Genomic DNA, 24,446 nt, shown 5'->3' with positions numbered 1-24,446 from the left:
CATCTAACAAAACAGAAAGACCTTTTACACAACCCACTAAACTCATCCAAAGTGTAACAATATGTGTCCCCAGCGAAAGCCTGGAACATCCCCAGCCCCCTTTTTATTTTCTGAAACAGCTTTCCGAACGTGTCGGATTCAGCGGGAGCTTGTGCTGTGCTCGGAAAACCACTGGAGGGTGGCAGGAGACTGCCTGACTCGCAGGTGCCTGGAAAGAAGCTGGATTGTGAATGTGATCAGAATGTGATCTGAAACACTCCCCCAACTACTGCTTGCAGCTGCTTCTAAAACACAAGGTGCACCTCAGTCTGAATCCCCATGCTTCACTACCAGAGAAGTTTGGAATAATACTGAAAGCAGTACCTGTAAAACTGCGCTGTTCTAGCTTTCTACCTCGCATTTTGCTTTTGTTTCTTAGAAGATTATGTCACTCAGAAACTTCAAGAGAATGGTTACTGATTTCAAATCCCAGTCTTGTAATTACAAAATGTAGTCACGAGTCTTCTGGGGAAATTAAAAAAAAWTKRAAAAAAAAMCAAACCTAGTRACATRCAGAGAACTTTAAATAATACGAAGACAACCACTTCCCTTTCCTGTAATGTAGTTTGAGAAAATCTCTCATATTTATTTTAAAGGACAAAAATTTTCCTCTGGGCATGTCACTTCTAATAAAAGCTTGATTAATCAATATGTGACAAATAATTGGATATGTTTAGTATTTTGTGAATTTCATTGCTTGTTAGTGTGGGGATGCTGCTTTAATCTTAGATGCCAACACAGCCTCTCTCTTCTTAACAGAAGCAAATCTGCAATTTTAATTCCCTCCCACACATTTCTGCAAAGTGGTTTCACCATGGCCTGATGCAGAACCAAAAGCTTCACACTGCTCCCACAAAAGCTGTTTCCACACCTCACAATAGCACTCAGCAAACTCTGCTGCTTGTGTTTCTTCTCCCCACCTTCACATTGTAGATTTGCCACCTGCCTGCTCCCATCCACCACTTGGTGCTCATGGTAATCTTTTGTCACGGTTTTTTGTCTACACAGATGTCCTGAAGTGACTGCAGTTCTGCTGCAGGTTTGCAGGTTCACACCACTACAGCTGAAGGTCTCTCTCCCACAGGGGCTCAGCACTGAGGATGCCAAACACTGAAGGAGAAGTTAATGGGCTGCTTTGCAATGTGTTTGAATACCTGGACTTTTAATTCCTGGGTATTTTCAGGAACCTTGCTTTAAAAATTGCATGTAAGGAGGTATGTCAGGGGAATCTGCTATGGGTATGACACTGCTAATATGAAATATTTTTCCTGAAACTTTTCTCCCCATCCATCATTTAGCAGAAAAAATGACTATGTATGTAATGTAAATGACACTCACAGCTGGAAGAACTTCTGCTCTTGCCTAGAGCTAAAGTCATCATGCAATATTTTCAGAATTCTTTCCACAGTCTAAAGAAACACTTTGAGCCAACCTTTACCTTAAAGTAATTATGCCTGCAAAATAAAGGCTAAAATTATTTACTAGGGGCTGTTGTAGAAACTGCACTCGGCACACAGGCTAAAAACACACTGAAAAATATCTTTCTTATTTGAAACCCTATCACGGATTTAGTCAACATTTTTGAAAAAGAACTGGAGCAGTGTGCTGAAGTGAGCTGAGCAGTGAAGATATGTCAATAGTCTGAACGTGTAGCTCAGAGTTATTTGTATTAGGGAGGGTTTTCTGGTCACTTGTTGCAGCACTAATTGGCTCAGGCTCCACAGTGAGCTGTTCCCTGCTATCAACCTACCAGCTGGAGGAAAGCAGCTGCCAGGGCAGYCTGCAGAATGGAATTTGTGCAGTGGGTGGATGAGGAAGAAATAATAGTAATAAAGGACAACAGGGCTCCACTTATGTTGGGAGAATAAAACAGCCTCACAGAGAAGTGTCTGAAGTGTTCATAAGAGATGAGACTTCAAGCCTTGCTATTTGAATAAAAGCATTTTGGGCTTCTCCATGCTATCCAAACAACGTGTGTTACAGCCTGTACCATGGTGACAAAGAAGGACAAGGACATGTGTCCCCACATCCTCCTCCAAGGTGAGAAGTGCCCCTCAGACAGCCCAACAGAATGTGGCAGGTCTCATGGCTGACAGAAGAGTTTGGGCCATGAAAACACCTACACTGTGTTCTTTACCCCAAACACATCCAGAGAGAAGGAAGAACTGAGCAGGTTCACAGAAAACACAGAAAACACATTTGTCATTGCCTTTTTTCAAAAGATACATCCCAGAGAAGAAATTCTTGTAAGGATCAATAATAGAAGGTCATAATTAGACTCCTGCTATGTTAATCACTGAACARGGAAATAATTTTTTTTAATCCCATGTTACCTGGTGCATCATATGGCCCKATCTATGCACAACCTTACCTTGATCTAGTTATCCCATTAGATGAGCTAGTACAGATCATTGTCTGGAAAACCTGTCTGAAGTTTGCCCAAAATCTATTTCTGTCCCAAGGAGATACTAAACAAACCTGGCTGGAATTCAAAAGAATGTCTGTGGTATATTTAAAGCGCTATTTAAAATTTAACACTGAAACAGAAATGAATGCATTTCTAAAGATAAACATAGTTTAATTCACTTTTATGTGCGAAATGCATACCTAGAGTAATAAAARAAACACATAATGAAAAATCTTTGATAAACACCTTCAGATTATCATCTGCAAAGAACTAGTAATTCAGGTTTATCATAATCAAGATGGCATGTTCTTTCTTTTTTAAGTGACAATTTAAACAGCTGGACTTAAGTGATAAAATCAGTATGCACTCTTCACAAGCTTATGCAATTTTTAGCTGTGTATGACATCAATTAGCAAACCSTTAAAGAGCGTAAAAGAGAAGTGTAGAAATTAAGAAGAGTATAAATTAAGTAATTCAAGAATATAATTTCTAAAATGAAGTAGCTGTTTTTGCACCATGAAAGTAGTATCGAGAATACTTGTCATTTACCAACTGAAAGAACTTCAGTACCTGCATCCTGCTCATTCCAACACAGCCTAAACAAAAAAAAAAAAAAAATGCTTTGCTTTGGAAATACAGGAATAGCCAGACCTCATGTCCCTCTCATCCAATGCTCTGTCTCAGATAGAGGTCAACACCAGGTGCTTCAGAAAGAGGTGCAAGAAACCCTGTGGCAAGTAATTATAGCATAATCTCTCCATATTGGGAGCCTCTTTCTAGCTCCCATCTGCTAGAAATTGCTTTACATCAATATATGGAATGCAGAAGTACTCAACAGTGTTTACTTTCCAAGTATCTTCTTTGAAYGCTGGAAAGACATTAACCAATTTTTTGTTCAATAGAGCCTTCAGTGCTATCATGAACTCTTTTACAATTACTTTTTCTTTTCTTGTCTTGTAAGAGCTTTAAGAAAAAGATCATTATCTCCAAGCACAGTACACTTCAGCTACCTTATCTAGAAAGATAATCCTGACAGATAAACTGCAGGTAAAAYATTAAATCACGGATCAGGAGTGAACTACCACCATGGGGAATATCTGATACTAAGAACATAGTTAGGCATACATTTCGAACTCTAGAAAATATTTACTTCAGGTACCTGGGCACATGCCTTTATTACTCAAAAATCAAAAAACAAGCTACATGCTGGTAACCCATAAAGAAAGAAGGATAAAAGGGGTACAATCTATGTCTCCATTAATTTTTATCACAGTTAGTCAAGAACAGAAACAGATGCTGCAGATCCTACAATATTTCTACAATCATTCTGTCAAAAGCATCTAGTTTGTCACTTTTGTTCTCTTTGCAGCTGTTGACTCCTGCCTCTGTCTACACTGTATTTCCAAAAGAGCAGCATATCTAATTGAAGGCATAACGATGTTTGCTCTAGTCACTTAGTAGCAAATGCCCTTAAATCACAGTCCAGTTCTCAAACAACAACTTAGAGACACACACATACAAAAAGAAAATAATTTAAAAAAAAAGAACATCAGTTGAACTGCCATACCACAAGAGCACAGAACATAATTTTGCTGCAAGACCAGTTATGCTGAGATTTCCAACCAAAGCAGGTAGTGCTGCTGCATTTTGTGTTATGTGTTCTATTGACAATACAAAAGCAGCCATGACACAGGCTCAGTGGTGGATCTGAAATGATTCTGCTGTGGTCAAAGCAACCAAAAGTCCTTTCTACACTACAGTAACCAMAACAAACCATCTCCCAACAGTCAGTGCCTGAGCCCTTGTCTTTGAACACCAAATAGGATGGGTTCCCTTTGCACATCTGAGTGCTTGAAGTGTAATGAATGTGGACACAAGGCTCDGATAGCATGGTAGAAATTGGAAAAGGAGAGAAATATGGATATGGCAATATGCTGGAGACCAACATCCTATTACATAGTTTTGTACGCCTCTCCACTTCCTTCAGTCCTTTAGCCACATCCAGTTGAAAGAAATTTCTCTGAAGGTCTGYTGCTTTAGGTACCTGAAATATAGTTGTAGTATATGATCACAGTTTTGTTAGACAGTCTTTATTTTAATTGCCTTCTCTCACAGTGCCTAATTCCCTCAGTGCCAAATTGTCCAGCCTGCTGAGAATCAGTCCAAATTATTACAAAGATGTGGTTTGGTTTAAATGTTTTTGTTTTSCAAAACCCTGGTATTTTTAAATACATTGTTGTTTAAACATACCTAAACATATCCTACTTTTGCATATATATGTACAGTATCTATGAATTGCCACGTAACAATGGTTTTAAAAAGGAGCTGATGCTCTTAATTATAGATAAATATGGCTTTAGGAAGAATACTGACTTCCCARTGAATAGCTAGAGTTACATTCTCTGTTTTTTAATTTTCCCACAAGAGAGATTCTTTTGATCCAATTAAATAAAAATAAAATAGATGAAATATGTGCTGAGAAAAGCTACAGTAATTAACACAAAACTACACCCTAGTGCTCCTGTAAAGAGCTGAGGGAAACTATTCATTCTGAAAAAAAGGGRGAATTTTTAATTTTTTCACCAAAATGCTACAGGAATAAAATTAAATTCACAAAAAAACTCAAACATAATTAAACTAAAAGTTACCCTCTTTGATCATAATTTAGATCCATTATTGGAATTTTTGTGTTCAAGAGAACATCACTGTGTTAAAGAAAAGCCATTTTTAGCATGCATTCCACCAACAAGCAAGAATCAACCTGTGAACAGATCCTTCTCACATCAATAGATTCCAGGCAAAATAAATTTGAGGCAAATAAAAACTGTAAAATTGCACGTGTTAATTACATGACAGATAATTACATACATTAATCTGATTATGAATAGCAGCCTATTTCCATTGGAGCCAGTAAAGTTCCCGACTTCAAAATTAAATGGTAAAAAYGGCATTTAAAAAAATTCCATGAATAACAAAGACTGGTTTCAGTCAATGCTTGGGTTGATTATGCTCTTTAGGTTTCATATTACTAGCTATTTTGAGTCAGGGCAGCATTCAATTTACATTTTCTTTTGTTGTAAAGCCAGTATCAAGAGATTCTCTTAATTATTTCCAATGCTTCAGCTTCCCAGCCCTTCCTCAGTTACAACTACTGATGAGGTCAGGCTGCAAAACAAAACACTGAATGGGCTGAAATWAAAAAAAATGAAAAGGAGACCCCAAGTCCTTAAAAAATAAGGAAGAGGCTGATGAACTGCAAGATGAGGTAGGACATTCAAACTAAAAGGGAAATTGATCTGTAAACCAGCTCAGATCAAACTGTTTATTTCAGCCTCAGAAGGCACTGAGGATTTGTACCTCCCAGAGCTCATGTTCACGKTTCTGTGCAATAGTGGATAACACTACTAATACCCAGAGCTGAACAATCTCCCAAATTCCCTTTGGTTTTATAAATGCTACTGAGCAGCAGAAGTAGCCAATTTGTTTATTAGCATTTAATTAGCAGAGAACACAGTTTTCATTTAACTTTCTAGTAAAATATTTTTCATTTGCTTCTTAAAAAAAGCAAATGAAAAGAGTTCAAAGAGTTCAAAACAATGACAGTACAAACATCTCGCTCTACCTTCAGGAAGGATGCTGCACATGGGGGTGTCCCAGCAAAGTATCACATTAAGATGGCTTTTAGCAAGCCTAAGGGTATGCTGTGATGGTTTCAAGGTAAGAGGCACAAGAATCTCTTGTCAGAAGTCCATGGGAACTGGAACAACTGTGTGAATAAAGCTGTGTTTTGAATGGAAAAGACATGTGGAGATGGCAAGCCAGCACAAACTCTACCGCTATAAGAAAGATGTATTGTTTTTGTGGCAGAAAATGCAGGACTGCATTATTCCCTGAACTACAGCATGCTATCTATATATAGACAAATTAGTGGTAATGCTCTATTGGCCTCAAAAATTAAGAATACAAGTGTCTGAACAAAGTTGYGCCTTGCATCCCTGAGGCATCACAATAGGATGTAAGTGCTATAGAATTATTTTTACTTTAAAAGCTTTAATATACACATTGTCCCTTGAGCCCAAAGTTATTCCCTATAATAATGACATGATAGGCAACGAGAAAGTAATAGCTTTGTGCCCTTGTGCATACTGGTAAAGTGTCTGACCCCACATATTGCAGGCAATTATTTGAGGCTACTGATGTTTTGAGACAGTTTACTGGAAGAAAGATAACACTGGAGCAGGTTGCCTTGACAACATGATGTAGCTGCACCAGAAATCAAACAAAAWTCCAGGAGCTCATTCTGTGTTGAGGACTGCAAAATATTAAAAAAAATGGTTTAAAAGGGAACTAGTCCCACAGCAATCTCCTATGCAATGTTTGATACCACTTCTTATCATGAGCGTTACCAGAAAGCCCATGGTAAACTCAGGAGGTTCACAGCACAGGGCAGTAAGAATTGAACAGCAAGCAATACAGTAATGACTGCTCAAAAGTTTGGGCTTTTTTGCTGTGAGACTCTTCTGGTCACTTCTGGATCTGAGAGCCTGCTCTGGCAGAAGTCGTTTCTGRTGGTGAGCACTTTTGATTTCATAACAGTTTATCACAGAAATTTCCCTGCAGATTCTATGACTTTTGGCAGTTATCTCCATACACTTAAATAAGGAAAATAAATATGAATTACCAAGCTACCATTGACCTAAAAGTAAAAAACCAGCCTTAACATATTTTGCCATCACTGAATTTTTCATGCATGCTACCAGATTTTATAAATAAAAGATTGATCCACAAAGTATCTGGTTATAAATTAATTCCTCCAGTCATATTTTTTAACATTTTCTCCGAGCTGTGTTGAGCACAGAGAAGGGAGCTGAATCCATCTCTCTCATGCTTTATGTAAGATCTCTTAACAACTGAATTTAGAATAGTGCTTTAGAATAGTGCTTTATCAACTTCAACTGTTTTGTAAAAAAAAGGCAGTGAAGCCATAACTCCAATAGAGGGAGCAGAAGCAGACATGTCCCTGCTGATAAAGGAAGTCTGGGGGAAAAATAGGATTTAAAGATTCACTTTAGACTTTCCTTTTGCCAATCATAGCTCCCAAAGCAGCATTCTGGTTTTCTTATTTCATTGTCAGCATTTGCTTTTGCTTTTGCTTCTGTTTAATTTAATAGACATATATCACTCTCTACTAAAAGTCCCAATCCTCTATTTTTTGAAAGGGAGAAATTCAGATATCTTTTTTATCAGAAAGAATAATAACCTCAACTGGTAATTAATGCTTCCCTAAACAAAAAATATCAACTTACTCTGCCTCAATGACCAAGAGCAACCACATGGTAACAATGTGTAATATTGCTTATGCCTCACATAAATAAGATGTAATTTGTAAATAATTTCAAAAATAAACCTGGGAGAGAAAACAGACATCTCTGACACCACACAATAATTTGGTGGGGTAATGTATGAAAGTAAGACATCTCATCAGAAATCAGATGTCATAAAGAGATAGCAAAATCTATATATGAAAAGCATTTTGAAGTATACCAAGAGATTGTTGAGAAATCTCCATTTAAAGACATTTCTGCATTTAAAGCTCCTTTTAATTTGACACTTTAATCCATTTCATATCCACAGTATTTTCATTTGATTCCTGTTTCTACCAGTCTTAAAACACCAAATTCAAGAGACATGAAATGCAGGTGATATTTTCCAGGATTGTATCTTTTTTAAAGAAATGTTTTATCTCAGGATGAAACTCAAGGAACTCACATAAGCTTCTTGCCACTTTCTAATTCCTTCTGTGATAAAGTCACGTTATAAATTCTGCATCATGGATTGCAGATGCTGAGARGCAAAGCTACAGGTGCAACTGTACTATTTATAATGACAGACAGATGTAACAGAGACCATGAGAAATAAACCAGAAACACTAAGMAATGCTTAATATTTAATCTCTAAATTTATCCTGAGCCAAGTAATTAGACCTGTCCAGATACATGAAACACTTGTGATGTCTGTTGATCGATGCTTAAAAGGATTATTACAATGCAAAGACACACTAAAATGATTAATCTAAGTTTTATTTGATGTCTGGTGCTTTCAGGGATTCTCTAATTAAGTAACAGTTGCACCTTGGCACAAACTTATTGATTTAAGAGTGATTATCTTAATTTATGTTAACKTAGTATGCTCTACATTGTCACTTATAGGTGCTAACAGATATGGCATGATATTCATCCGACGACTGTGCTATAAAACCTTAGACTTTGGTTAAAAATCCATTATGGAACATTGAGGGTGCATGAAAGGCTGAGGCATAAATAAAGATTGTAATTCACTATTGAATTAAATAGCTTGTTTCATATTTAAATCATGCTTTTGTGATRCTGCAAAATGCAAAAATATAGATTCCTGTAACTAAGTTCGGTAGTCTGTAATTTTTTCTCTTTGGGAGATCAGCAGCAGAAATTTTACAAAGACATTATGATAAAATTCATCATAATGAAAAAAAGCACAGTCAGGGACCAAACTTTAGAATCTCACATCATGAGTAATGAGAGAGATTAAAAATCAAAAAACCAGAACTGGTTAAGAGATGTGACCCTTCCACTAGGAGAATGACACTTCAAATCCAGGTCTAATGGCCATGGAAATCGCATCATATGGAGCTAGCCAGAAGATTTCACTTCAGGGGAAATAATTTCCTTTGTTTTTTTAATAAATTGCTTTCTTATGGAAATGAATGGGCACTCCTTTCTTGAAACAAATTATGTGGTCTTCTGTTTAGGAARCACTGAAAAGAAATCTGTTTTCAGAATTCCTCAAAGCTTATTAGCAAAATTAATAATTTTTTTTTTGGTCAATTTTGCTGTTGCATTTGGCATACAACAAAGTTGACAAGAAWTGCACTGTTTTCAGATATAAGTGCTCATAATGGCCCTGCCATCAYGACAAGAGAATTTCAGAAGTTTGGAAATTTTGATTCATTGCGGACAGGCCAGACTTAGTGCTGGAGACTGAAGCCTCTTGAGGTCTAGAACAGAACCAAGCCTCAGTAAACCTCAAATCTCTCACGGTCTGGAAATGCCAAAGTCRGTACTGCTTTTCAGAACCTGCATCAAGGAGAGCTTTGGTGTTAGGAGCTGCCTGTCCCACAGTAGTTTGGTATCTGGTAGCCACCATTTTGCCAATCTTTTGAAAACACAGAAACCCAAKGAATGTCTCAAAGCTGAAATTTTGGGCTTCATAAAAGCTGCAGAGAAATTTGACAGTGTTTCATTGGGACTTTCCACTTTCTCAAAGTATACAGGTTTGTCAAAGAAAAAAACTACAAAAAAAGCAGTTTCAGTGATTTTTATAAAGGATGTTTGGGTGGAAATTTACGAGTCAGCTCTACTCATATGGCAGGTCTCATGATCACTCTTTCCTCCCTTACCTTGGCTTTCCCACAGCTGTTAAAACATTTGGTTTGCACAACAGCTTCTCATAAACTGTTCAGTGTTTTATAAATTTGTGAATGATGATGATGATAGTGCTCACACTTAGGATCGTATGCTTAATTAAATGTAATGTGAAGGGTGTCACAGTTGCATGSTATAAATGACAAAGAACAACTAATTTTAACTTTGAAATCTTTGGAAACTTTGGTTTCTGAAATGGGTGTGACTTACAAGAAATGACTTATAATTAGATTCTGGGCCCATTCTACACAAACAAATATTTGTTAGCATTGCATTTGAAGGAATGTTGACAGCATAGACTGCCAGGCAGATRAACTACTTTTGAGTGCTGCTTTGAGCAGAAACAAAAATATCCTGCCTGAAATAAGAGGTTAATCTTTCCTGTGTCAGAAATCTAAAACAATAAGCTGAATAAAGTGGCAATCATTCAATTAAGAAATTACAGACTTGCAGGAATTACACYACCACTCTAAATGGGGGAGGAGAGGGGGCAATGACCCACACACAGAGTTAAAWGTGCCCACTGCTAATATCGAGTTATGCACATTTTTCATTCCTTTTCCCCTTGGTTCCTATAATTTTTGTTTCCCTTTTATAAAAGATGCTGTATTATCTACAAAACCAGGAAAGGGCTTTTGTTAAAAATACCACTCTCTGTGTATTCTCTTGAGAAAAGTAACTGTTTTGAGAATACTTGTTAGATGAAATGTTAAAGCAATTTGGTTTGAAAATAGGAATATATACTGAAAAAATCCCCCACAGATACGCTACGGGCAGGGTTTTGTATACAATTATCTCATCCTGTCACATTAGTTAAAATTTCCTATAATTACTAAAACCTAAGTCAATACAATTAAGTTTTTAGCCATCTTTTTATTCTATTTACATCTGTTTCAATTTCTAGCCTACATGGCCAGATCTACCWGGCATTTGAGAGCTCCGTCTTCTCCTATCACAAGCTTTGCTTGTCAAATTAGCCCAAATTCTCTCTTCAGAAGAGGTTTATCACCAGGGACTTACTAGAAAATTCCTCTGAATGGGAAGTATGAAGGAATTCCATTGATTTCATTTTCCTTTCTCTAAACTATTGCTACCTATGTAAGACTGATAAAAACAAACTGTCTTTTGCCATTAAAACACTACTATATAGGCAAATGCTAGTCAAAAGCAATAGTTTCTACATGTTTTTCAAGGGCTCTTGCTCTAAAATTTATTTTAAATCARAACTTTCCAGATTGACTCCAACTTCAAAGATTCAACAAAACTCCAGAAGGATGAGAGCATTTTAAAATAAAAATTCAAAGAGAAATCATCCATTCCAAAGAAAACAGAACCCACATATGTTTAATAAACTCTTCACCTTCCCTATAGTGACAGTCTGTGTAGCATTATGTTGATTTATCTTAGAAAACAGATGAGTGCAGATAACATACATTTGACATTCCAGATGCAAGGTCACCCTGAATTTTAAATTCCATTAACTAATTTTAATGTGCAAGTGATTAATTTGCCCGTGAGTATAACAGCTACAACAGATGCAGYTAAATTGACTGTGTTACTTCCTAACTGCTGTCTCCACATTGGTATAAGCATCATTCTCAACCAGAAGTTACAGGCTCCATGTAAAAATTAGGGGGTGACCTGGACTGTGTTACTCAGGAGCAAAACATGACAAGGTTTCCCTCTCGCTTAAAAATAGGCAGATGAAGCAATAACAAAAAGGTGAAGAAAAAAAAACGAAACCAAAACACATTGGTGCATTTATGTTGTACGTGTGATGAAAGTGAGTCTTTAGTCAAATCCTCTGCTGCCTGAAATTAACCAACTTAAATGTCAGAATAAAACCACCGGGACTGATTWACAACAGCAAATACAAAGGCATTTTGGACAGACGTTTCTTTAACTGTGCTTGCACTTTACACAGCCATCCTGGAGCTCTGATACTTGAGGATAACTAAACCCCAAAGCACCCTACCTTCCGGAGAGGCTTGAGCTTGGTCTCCATGATGAAGTCGTACTTGCAGAGCTCGCAGCAGCGCGTGTCCGAGCTCTTGATCCACTGGTGCAGGCAGGCCTGGTGAACAAAGCGCAGGGTCCCCGTGCAGCGACACGGCGTGATGAGGGGGCTTTCATCATCTCCCTCACAGTGACAGATCCTGACAGGAAGGACAGCAACAGCGAGTGAGGGAATTTGCCAACCAGCCATGCAAAGGCTTATTTACAGTGCTCTCTCATCTTCGGGCTTGACATTCAAAAGATGCCAGGTGTATGACCTTTCAGATTGAGGCCTGGGAACATATTCCTTGTTCCTTTCTGCCATTTAGTAATTTCTATTCACTTAGTTATTTCTCTTTGAATTTGCTRCGTGGTCTGAAGGTGAATCAATAGAAATAACAGTTTTTCCCTTTTATGCATGGCAAAACCTTTAAGACAAATACCAAAGCTCTTTCTAAGAGTGGAATAGTTCTTGGTSTGTAAGTAATGCCAATAAAATCCTCAAAGATTGAGAAATCTAACCCAAGCTGAAAACATCCAGCATGAGTACAAAAAGTTCCTAGAATAGCTCTTTGGAGTTACACAGTTCAAAGAATCAGAGAGCAGTACTGAGTATACACACACACRCAACTTTTTTAGGAGGCATGTGTTGAAAAGTCATGGTCATACTTTTTATTCTTCACTGTCCCTTTGAAGCAGACAGCTGCATTATCTGGGAAAACAAAAACTACATCTGTAAGGAGACTAAGACAGAGGTTGGTCCCAGAAGTGTTTTACCTTATAATGGGATACAGAGCTTTTCATGTGGTGTTATTGCATAAAGTGATCAGTGCTCTAACATCATCATCTGAAGGGTTTCTTCTGTGACACRTGTCCAAATGTCCTGATGATCTTCYCCTCTCCCAAACAGTCTCCTGATCACCTCAGGAGATTGCACCTTGACCCACTGAAACCAATGTCAGCTTTATTGGCAAGCATCTCTTTGAAGTCAGAGAAAGCTCCACAGTTTACTAGAATGCTTAACCAAACACCTGAAGTTAAGGAGGTTCACCTCAATAAAGAATAATTCCCTTCCATGACCAACCTAGAAAAACACAAAAAACCACCCAAGGCCTAAGGAGTGTCTGAAGTGTCAAGCTGGCATGCAAGAGACAAAAAAAAGGAAAAAAAATAAAGCTGAAACTGTCAAATACTACTTCAAAATAGAGAAGTAGCAGTAACAGCACAGATCCTGTTGTCACACAAATGAAACTTAGGCTTTAGAAACTTAATGCTAGGAATGGCACCCTCAGACAGCACAGATGCAGAAGTGTCTGAACACGTCAGAGGAATAACTCACCCTTTTACACAGAAAACTGTGACTACGCCACACCTGGGGTAGGAAAAGGGTTAGGATGAGGTTGCCTTGCTACTGCTCAGATTAGAGAAGATGGGTGATCTTCCTAGCACCGAAGCTCCTGATGTATGTCAGGAGGCAACCTGGCAAAGACATCCCAGGAAAGGCTGGCTACTCACAGCTCTGAGGCTGCCAAGTCTATAAGCAGGGGAGGAGGAAATTCCAATGTCTACATGAAAGATCTATAGATCAAAACTGGCAGTGCCACTATTCTTCCACAGAGTAGCCCAGAGCCATGAGAAAATGAATCTACGATAATAGGAAAGCAGAACAAAGCTGCTTTGCTGGAYGTCTAGAAATAAAGAGACCAAAAAAATCCAACAGATAAATGAAGCCCTGATCCACCAAAGCCAAGTTTCAATTTATGCAGTGGTGCTCGTATGGGATTTCATGCCCCACAGCAGTGAAAAGGAGAACAAATTATCCACAACTTCCTYCTTGCATATGTTCTTTTTTTGAGACACATTTTACAAGAACTCAATTTATAGTCTTGTCTTTACTAATCCAGCTGAGCTAGGTGCATCAGTAGCTCAGTTCTTAGATGGGAATTGCCTGTATGGTGATTTCTCACTGAGCCTCCAGCTTAAACAAAGCCATATTTTCAAAACACCAAGTAGTTGTAGTTATTTTTCTAACAAATGCATTCCCAACTGAGAGTTACATAAAAAACATAATTTTCTTTTTTAAATTAAAGCTGTTCCCCAAAGGAAGACCAGCATTCGTTGTTCATTTAAATTCAAGCCATACATAATTTATTTTACAGCCTTAGCATTTAAGCTATTTAGAGATTAGACAAATAAGCTATATACCCAATAGCCTTTTTTCTGCTATTGCCAAGATTGTTTAAAATTATTTTCAGAGCTAAAATACAAACCTAAAAATTCACTGGGATCTTCAAATGAAGTGACACTGTAAATTTGAAATGAATAGCAATAATCCTTAGTAGAAAGACTTCTACAGAAAAATACATGCATTATACGATCTTTTTGGGCTTTCTTTGTACATAAGTCACAAGCCAATTGTATAAACAACASGGTGACACTAAGAACTTAAGAGTAAGAAGAAACTAAAACTAAATAATCTAATAACCATGAAATATGTATATATAATTTATAACAATGATATATGAGAATTAAACCAAACTTCAGTAGGAATTCAAGTCCAGAGAAAATGACCAAAGGCATGGCTTTCACTGAATGCTCTTTGGTCTCTTTGGTGCAATCRAACTCTTTGTTATTTGTTTAACCAGAAGAAATCAGTTAAAGAGAKGTCTGTGCTACCTAAACTCATAGTGACAAACTGAAGATTTTTTGGTGCCCAACACCCATGGTAACAGACTGTTGGCTAAATGCTTAAACTTCTTTCAAAGACTTGTACTAGATAATTTCCTCTGTCTTCCTCAGCCATTAGACCGAAACCACAATTTTATCCATCTTTGCTCTTTAATGTGTTCATCTATAATGTACATCATAATTATGACTAATTATAGAAAGTAAGTTGTTAATGATGGTTTTGAGAAGTTTTTTTGTGAAAACAGACTGGAGGCAGGGATACAAAGCACAGACACACCTGTACCATATCTAAACCAAGTTGAACACAGAGAAATTTCATTCTAATTTCCCATTGTCAAATGATCACAAATGTCTGAAGTTTTCATGCACCAGAATGAATATTTAGTGGGCTGAACTTATCCTGAGAGTAATTTGTTTGCATAGTTGAGAAACATATTGGATGAAAAAAAAAAAAACAAAAAAACCCCAAAACATTCTCATAAAGAAAAAATGCATAACTTGCTAAATCTATTGATTTAATTACAAATTGTAGCACTTATTATCATTAATAGCTGCAGTTTTAGCTGCTCAGACACACCTACAGAGTTTGCATACTCAGCTTTTCTCAACTTTTTAGTCCTTTAGTAGATAAATGGCCTTCATTATAGAGAAATACATCCTCAGAAATTGTGCCTTTTTGGTTTGAGGGTTTCTGGGGTTTTTCTGGTTTTGTGGGGTTTTTTGTTTGGTTTTTTTGTTGTTGTTGTTTGGGTTGTTTTTTGGGTTTTGTGGGTTTTTTGGTTTTTTTTTGGTTTGTTGGTTGGGGTTTTTTTTGCAGCTTAGTGCTTTAAAGATTCCTGACTATGAATAGGACCTTTCTTTTCTAGGGGAAAAGATGAGCACAAGACTCCAAAGGAGCTTTTGCTCTATGAATCATGTGTACACCAAATAACACAGGATACATGAGCCATGAGATGATCTTCTGATTCAGATACACAAAATCTTGCATGTATATGTGTACACACCTACAAATAYATCCCTACACCCTCAGATCACAGAATATCTGTATTTCTTTAAATAAAACTCACTGTGACTCCTTATGAAATAAGGAGTAACAGTACCATCATCCTTATGCATAAGTTTTAGCTTTATATGCCAGTTTTTAACTACCTAGCACATATTTTTTCTAGCACAGAAATGTTTCTACAACCTTCAGCAAACAGATGTACCAAAAAGAGAAATTAATGCCAACACTGTGCATGTGTGAGATGAAAAAAAATGCACAAAAAATTCTTTGAAGGATGTTCTTAAACAGCAGGTTCACATACAARACAACAAATTAAGAAAATTATTTTTTGTAAATGAAATACAGTATGTTWAATGTTACAACTGAAAACAATATCAGTGTTTGTGAAAGGTTTTTCATAATTCATATAAAAACTGCTGCAGAGCTCTTGTATCATCCTTACAAAACATTGCCACCACACATATATAAACAAAAGGCATTTCTTAGATTAAAACAATGAGATGCAGCTAAACAAAGCACTCAGAAGTGAGGCACCTTCAAAATGTGGTATTGTCTTAAATTGCATGACTATGAATTGTTTGCCCATGTTTTCCATGGTCCTGTTCATTACAAAAGGCAGAAAGGGAAGTAGGAAACCAGCCTACAACTTGTAGGCATTCCTATGCTCACTGGATTTTGCCTGATTTTCAGAAACACAGCAAGAGCAGTCTTGGATGTCTGAYCTTCTCATCAAATGATGATTTTTTTCCCCATACAGACTAACATTTCTTACAAAATCTCAGCTTAAAAGGTCTAAAATCAGTATGGAACAAGGAGATCACTTGGAAGACTTTCAGATTTTCCCAATAGTTATTTATTCCGGCAAAATCATGGCAGCCAAAATCTCAGTCTAGATGGTCAGCATCTAAGCTGCCTATTGTAACAGATACAGGGAGATTCCAACAGATTTGGAGCTTTTTCTACCCACGTAGTCAAAAGTTTTACTTTCATTAAAGAGAACAGCTGCTAAGCTGCAACCTCATTGGAAAGCCAGCAGTTTCCCTAACCTGTCTTTCACTAATCCTCCTGATTCTTTGGAAATGAAGAATAGAGGCTGATCCCTGTGCCTCTGTGGTGGAGGAGAAAACAAACTCATTCTGCAGGGGTCCTGTGAGACTCAGTGCTCCACTCCAACCCAGCCAGAAGTGCTCCCCTGTGACCGTGTTTGTCCAGCTGATTCCCACAGATAACTACTGCCAAAGGAAAGCGATTAAGAACAAGAATCAATCAGCATGTCCCTGCTTCTGCTGAGAGCCACGTTAAGAACCTTGTCACTAGGAGCAGCAATGGTGGAAAAGTGTTTGCAGTAACTTTGCATCACTCTTTCTGTGGATCCCATATTTGCAACTGGGATGTATCTCAGCACCTGATAAAATTTTTYAAGGATTTTTGGCCATTACATAGAGACCAAGGGTTTTGCTACAGAAGCTTTTACAGACTTCCTTGAACATAAAACAGGTCAAATTTTACCCTCATTAACCAACGTACAAGATAGGGGAATACCTCTGAGGCTTTAAAAAATAGAAATGGAGGCATGGACACATTGTTAATGATATATAATAATGCTTAAGSGCTGTAAGTGTAAAATCTGTATGGTTCTTTAATATTCTGGGTGCTGTCGGGCTATGTCCATGCTAACAAGCATTACAGCCAAAGTGTAGCAAATCCAAAAAAAAGCAGCTAGTGCTAAAACCTGGGGTATCAACMCCAGACACATCTCGGTGGGTGTTTCTTTGATTTGATACTGATTTTATGTTGGACCAGGAACACACTCCAAGGGAATATAGCTGGAGAATCCTGAGAGAAATTCTCAGAGTGGTCTAAATCATGGCAAAAGTAACCATGATCAGACACGCTTTTGAACTTTTAACAGTTTCCCTAACAAAAGAGGGCAATGCTTTCTCCATATAAATATGCTGAAGGAAGGTAATGCCTATTCCATAATATTATTTTTTTGTGAGAAATTATTGAAAAGGCAGTTAAATCTTGCCCTTCATTGGAAAGCACAAATGGACTCATAATGGTTATGTAAAGAAAATTCTTGCTCTGTTCAGTGGGTACATCTCATCACTGTATCTCACTATTGCTAAAGGGAGTTTAGTCAGGAAAAAACAGCAGAGCTGAAAAATGTTGGAGCAAATGAATCCGTGGATTTCATTTTTGGCTGAGGATTATTAGTTGCCAGCATGAAATTCCATGAGCTCCTAGGTTATCTTAATTGGACCAAGAGGATCCAATTCCCCAAGACTGAAAAAGGGTGCACAAAAATGCTGTCACTACTATTGGTTTTTTTCTTAGGAAAACTATTCTGTCCAAAACAGGTAATTTTCTCTTTTGCCAATTTACAAAGAGCTTACTGTTATTTTAGATAGTTAGAAGTTAAAATTAAAGCAAACAACTTTATGAACAATTCACAGCAAGTAATTGTCATTCATAATAAGAATCCACAAAAATGTCAAACTCTGCTTATGCATAGTTTATCAGATGGAAAAAGAGAGGTTAAATTCACTGAGTATGTTCACCCTGCAATAGGCTCCAGAGTGGCATGTTTCTCTCGCTTTMATTTTACAGGCTTTTCTCTTTTTTTTATCTCATTTACATTCTCTCCACTTTTAAATCACAAAGTAATCTAAATGACAAATTGGTCTTCCTCTCCATTTAAACACGTGTGAATGAAGCACATTAATTCTCCATACCAAATGTAATCCATTCGTACATCTCTTCCCTGTCACTCCTGCCCTTCCATTAGGCTATACAGTCAGCTGTCTATATGACTAGAGGAAAAAACATTTTTAAAATGTTGYACCACACTAGTGAAATTTCACGAGGGCCTAGGTAACGCTTTCTCTTCATTTCTGCAAAAGTGATCAGAATTTGTAAGAGACCCAAGAGCAAACAAAATTATCAAAAGCACATAAATATTTTATTTTGTCAACATTTCTTGTCCTTCTATTAATCTTCCTTTATAGGTGATAAATAGGATATTTAAAAAATTACAAGTAATTGCTGCCCCAGATGCATTATTAGTGTAAAATATGTGTCTGACAAGATTTACTGCACTGAACAAGTTCAGAGAACCAGGAACTGCATCTTAAAASAGGATACAGATTTCCCCCCACCCACCTAGTGAAAGTCAAAGCTTTAAGAACCAAACTCCATACAGAAAGCATGCAAGTTTTAAGTACTCAATAACAGGACCCTTAAAGCCAAGGGTCTCCTATCAACTTAACTTTCTAGCAGGAGGCTGTGCTATTTCACTTACTTCCATTAAAAATAAGTTTTGAGAGAAAGAAGCAGAAACCAGGACTCAGCTCTCCCTCAGATAAGTGAGCCTAATCACAACAAAGACATTCTTGCTTTTCTTTGGCTCTCCTTGCACCCTTGTGAATCATGGAGAGCTTCCAAAAGAGACTGCATAACCAGATGGCTGAAGAGGTGACAGATGGGGATCTGAACCATCAGGCAGAGAATGGAATTAACCAAAATTTCATACTGCTTCAAAGACTGATGAACCWCCAGCCAGACCATCAGGCAGAGGAGGAGATTCCTCAAAAAGCAGGAGCTTCCTATCAAAAAGTCACTTTGCACAAATAAAGATCTGAACAGGAGAGTAAGCAGCTGCCACAGCTCTTCTCAAGGAAGGGCTGAGGAGTCAAAATACAGGACAAGATTAAGACTTTCCKAATGAAAATGTCATCCTGAGACCACAAGGTACACATTAACTTCCCAGGGAGAAACAGGTTAAAAACCCTCCAGACAAACCCTACAGTCTGGAAGCAGAGCATCCTCCATTTTACAGGGATTTTAGAGGGCTCTGGAGGGTATTTCAAGCCTATATATTCTGCACTACAGCTCATTCATTGGGTTCAACACCATGGTTTCAGCATAARTATTAAGAATGAGTGTTAAATTTCWGTGGTAGAATTTGAACCTATTTATCTATCTTCTGCTTAACTTTCTCTATTCTTTCCTCAAGGACTTGTTTCTTACCCACCGCCTTTCTGTCTGTGGATTTCATGAGCACTCTTCTACATGAGTATTTTAGAATGTAAGTAATCTCATGAAAGATATAATATTTTTGCGGGACCTACTAAATAATATGATTTAAAAAAAAAACCTGTTACAGCATTTGATTCCACAGAGAGAAACTATATAATCRTATTACTTCTTGCCACATGCAATATACACTATTTCTTCCCATCTATAATCACGCTATCACACTGAAATGCCCATATTAATCTTTTCCTAAGTTTATAACGGCCTTTTAATTAACACACTAGCTTTTTAAAACTGTCTTTAAAAAATTATGCTTGAAATAGACTCTGCAGACCACATGAACCAACTTTATAATCTCCTGTACTTCTCCCCTTCCCTGCCTGTTTTCTCACATGCCCCACTGATACGCCGTACTCCTCAAATGAGGGCCTACCATTACTTGACTGCAGAGTCATTCAGAGTTCAACAAAATCAAAATTCTACTTCCAATAAGCGTATTTTTTTCCAAGTGAGAAACTCCACTTCATTTAAGTGCATGTGTTTTTGCTGAAATGAATGAATCAGTACTACAAAAAAAATTCATAGCAAAAGCCTAACTAATCAAACAGAAAATACCCTTAAACTATATAGTCAATAATAAAAATACCACAAGATTTATTCAGTCTCTACACTAAGCACTTATGATCCACTAGCAGTAATATCAACTAACCAATTTTTTTTTCTTAGTAACTGCCATGTGAAAATCCATGGGACTAATTCTCACAATCCATTCACTTTGTCATGTCCAACACACAGCTGTTCCCTTCAGGGAGATTATCCACGTGCAGACCAAAGAAAGATATTTCTGAAGCTGTGCCTCAAGCCACATGGCAAACTCCAGGATAAGGTACACATGAAGAAAAATCTCAGACACAGGACAACTTAGAAAAACGGGAATCCAGCTGTATGATTTAGAAAGTCTATCCTGCAAAACTAAAAATAAAAAAAAAAAAAAATAGGCCAAAACAACTCAGCATGGCTTCAACTTATGCTGTATCTCGGAACCGGAAACCTTGCCTTCTCATGGACTCCAGGAGAAAGCAGCTTTTCAGGGAATAGACTGTTAAGGTCACCCTTGATGCCATGACATTGTTGCAGCATTTTGGAAAGAGGCAGTGACACTAGAAGGACAAACATTTCACTGAAGTGACCAAAAGGCTTAGACTAACTGAAGAACATATTGCACAATGTACTTACTTCATCTGACTCATGTGCTTGTGCTGGGACTGGGTATGTCCTGTCACGCTGCTGCTCGTGCTTCTTAACACAGATTGAACTGCCAGYGATCCATGAGGAAATGAAGGAAACAAGCTGCCTACCCAAAAACTTAAAATAACTGTCAACAAGAGATGTTTRTGATCCCTGTTTCTCTGCTACTTCCACACGATCCCATTTAGGTGAGGGCCATTTCTCTCAGCCAGTGCTGTCATATCAACTAGAAGATACGAACAGCTAGGATGAAAAGCCTGAAGAAACACCCCAGGAAAACAATTTTTCCACATCACAGCCAGCTATGCTAACCTAGTCTTAGAATAAACATCACAAAATCACCCTCCTTTTTCTACTTCTTATGAAGAAAGATGGTGTTTATGTGCACAACTRCATTGACATGACATAACTTATTTTTTGTTTCAGATGGGAGGTTGTGAATTTGAAAAAAAACCAACATACCACAGATCACAAATCAATGAAGTGCATGGACCTGTCCTGAGAAACAGAAACTACAGTCTATCCTGAATTGGTAGTAAAAACATATCTTCCCTTTTCTTCAAGTGCCTGCAAATTGATTAACTAAGACAACTTACCAGCTATGAAAAATTGACCTGCTTTTATTCTTGCAATGTTTGTCCTAGATGTATTACAGTCACTATGACACATCTTATAATTCTGACAATAAAAAAAAATGCATTATCCCTGACATGAAGAAAAATGCAGTTATGACTGTCTTGAGAAGTTTTGCAAAACTGGTCTCATTACCAACCATATTGAGTTTAATCCTGGTTGTTCAAAGAGTATTTCTACTGACAGTGATCCTAGGGTCACATATCTAGCAAAAGTTTTCAACCTTTCTCAACTAAACAAGGGCCTGGCTGAAAAGTTTGCACATCCAAAAGATCCATCCTTGAAATAAGGTCCAAGTCTTGCAAAAACTGCTTGAAAAATTRTAATAAAATCCAGTGGACTGAGAATACAAATAAAAGACTGGAATCCATTCTTCAGCTGAAAGCAAATTCTAAATTTGGTGATTTGGGCAACAGCTAGCACTAATCTACATAAAGCAATTACAGAACTTTATTTTATATATACAGATATGTATGCATGCATATATATATRTGTTTGTGTGTGTGTRTWTTTTTTTTTACTACAATACAATTAAGCGCACATAGAGACCCATGCTAAAGTATTTTTTTTTTAGTTTTGGGTAGGTCATATTATTAATAATTATTAAATTACTTTTTACACATGTACTGTGTGTACTGCACTGGATCTTCAATCCGTGCAAACTGGGTAGCTCAGAAATTCAAGACAACTCTGAGCTGTTGTAGTTACCTGTGCACACTTCTGCATTCTGCCCTCTAGATACATTTCAATAACCTGGTTACCACCCTTGCTGTCTCTTTGCATTTCTAAAAGGCAGAGGGATCCCAAGCCTGGTCCTGATTCACGAGCTCATGCAYAAACCCAGCTGGAAATTCAAGAACCTTAGATTATTTTGACAGACAATGATCAGACAATGGAAATGTGCATTTTTGCTTGGTAAGTATGACAAGGASTGCATAGCACTAGCTGTGTTAGTAATGGCTTATATGTTCTGCTGTGAAAAAACACAAAATGCCTACATATTGCCTTTTTTTTTTGTTTTAGAAATAGGATCTTTGCTGTTTTATACTAGGTTAAAGCATACTGTGAAATTACATGATGTGGCATCATGAACTTCCGCATCCTCTGTTTACATTTCCACACAAATTCTTCCCAGCAAAGAAGTGAGAAGTTTTGGGTTACCATATGAAGAAACCAAGCCTGACTGGCACTTTGCAGATGAGAGCCAATGCTGGCTCACAAGTTTGGTGAGGAAAAAAGGGAAATACTTGTTTCAGTTCTGTTAGACTTACGGGACAGTGCATTTTCATTTACCACTGAACTAAGTAACACAAGCCTTCCCAGCTGTGCATTCCAGATTTGGATGTTTGCCCAGAAGTGGCCACCCTTGCTCTCACGCCAGGGTGAAATGCTCACCTTCTGGTTGCATGATGCTTCACACCAAGGGCATCAGATTGGTGATGAACTTCTGAACTAAAGAGAACTTTTGGTCTTGCCTTTTCTTTCCCAAAGCTTATTTGACTGCTTATTCTGCCCAATCATCCTTTCCATCATTATTCCAATCCTTGTGAGGGGTGACTGAACTAACAGCTCATACACATTCACAGTAGGGAGGTGTTTGGCAGTGCAAAATCACAGACAAATTACACCCCACGGCAGAGGATGTTCTGCAGGCACCATCCACTGGATTCCTGAGGTAATGGCAACTCTAGAGGACACTGAATCAAGACTATAAATTTATGTAAGTCACTGAAAAATGACATTGAGGGACCAAATCTGGATTTGAACTGATCACTTGAAAAGCTCCATATCCCATTGTATTGAGCTATCTGGCACACTGCTCCATTCTCTGCCTCTGGCTGGAGATTTAAACCCAACAATACCCTGCCAGTGGATACAGTGGGTCTATCTTCATGGAGCAAAGACAAACTTCTGGTTCCTCTGTAGGATTACTCTTTTTAAATAAGAGAAGTATGTCTTCATGTTGAGGTGTGCCAACTTCTCTGTAGCAAAGGTTTTGATGTTATTTCCTGTGGCCTAGCAGTTTATTACTGAGAAATAGTAACAGAAAGCAGTCAAGAATAAGGCACTCACACCATGGCAGGCAGAAACTCCTCTTAAGAATGCTARATCCTTATCAGAGACTAACCTGCACACTTCTAAATCATCAGACCAGTCATCATACAGCACTGGAAGCTTCTGAACAGCGTGAGGCACAGTGGGCCCTGCCCCAGCAGGTGCCCCATTGTCCGGGGCTGCCAGAGCATCGCTGCCAGAGCCCGCCTCGGCAAAGGAGTCCTTCGTGTGCCTAAGGAAAGCTGCAGGCTGCCGATCTCTCTGGGAGCTTTTCCCTTTGCTTTTCCCACATTTTCTTGAGGAAGTCCTTGCTTCCTGAGATGATGCTGATGACTGTGATTCCTTAAGCTTTGTAATCCTTCGGCGGTGATTCAAAGTAGTATTGTCAGGGTCAGACACCTCTTGCTTCTTTTTTCCCACTGTACCCAAGGTGACAAGTTCAACAGCATTATTGTTTGAGGACCCATCCTGGTTACTGCAAGATCTATTGTTTCTTCTCCCTCTCCTGGCCATCCTGGCCTTTTCTCTCGCTCTCCTCCTAGCCTGAGCCCACTGACCCTCATCCGAAGATGATGATGAATCAGATGTGTTCCAGTTGGATCTYGGAGGTTCAGGATGCAATTTACAGTTCCTCCCCTTTCCTTGTTTCTCTGTGTGCTCACCATTGTCTCCAGTCTCTCTTTTCCGCCTAAACCTTCGTTTTATGTGTTTCTTACCACCAGGCTCCCTATTAGAAGGGGCCAGCACCATGACAGGGGTTGCATGTTCAAGCTCATCTTCTGACAAATCATGCAAGGTAGTAGATCTAGACAAAAGCAGTAAGCAAAGGAAAGGGATGGAAATGGTAAGGGTGGGAGGAAAAAAAAAAAAAAAAAAAAAA

General features: G+C 37.9%; 1 protein-coding gene across 1 annotated transcript in view; it reads right to left on the bottom strand.

Annotated features, from left to right (window-relative positions):
• Positions 1-24,446, bottom strand: part of MARCHF1 (membrane associated ring-CH-type finger 1) — a 35,343-nt gene that overhangs the window by 10,433 nt on the left and 464 nt on the right. Inside the window, exon 2 of the mRNA XM_057375486.1 lies at positions 11,882-12,062. Coding sequence (XP_057231469.1) covers positions 11,882-12,062 — 181 coding nt within the window. The remainder of the gene's footprint in view (positions 1-11,881; positions 12,063-24,446) is intronic.

The sequence above is a fragment of the Malurus melanocephalus genome, unplaced genomic scaffold, assembly GCF_030028575.1.
Source record: "Malurus melanocephalus ecotype Western Australia unplaced genomic scaffold, MMel_1.1 scaffold_9, whole genome shotgun sequence".
Taxonomy (NCBI): Eukaryota; Metazoa; Chordata; class Aves; order Passeriformes; family Maluridae; genus Malurus; species Malurus melanocephalus.
The sequence above is the reverse complement of the archived record's forward strand: the minus strand, read 5'-3'. Positions and strand labels throughout refer to the sequence as shown.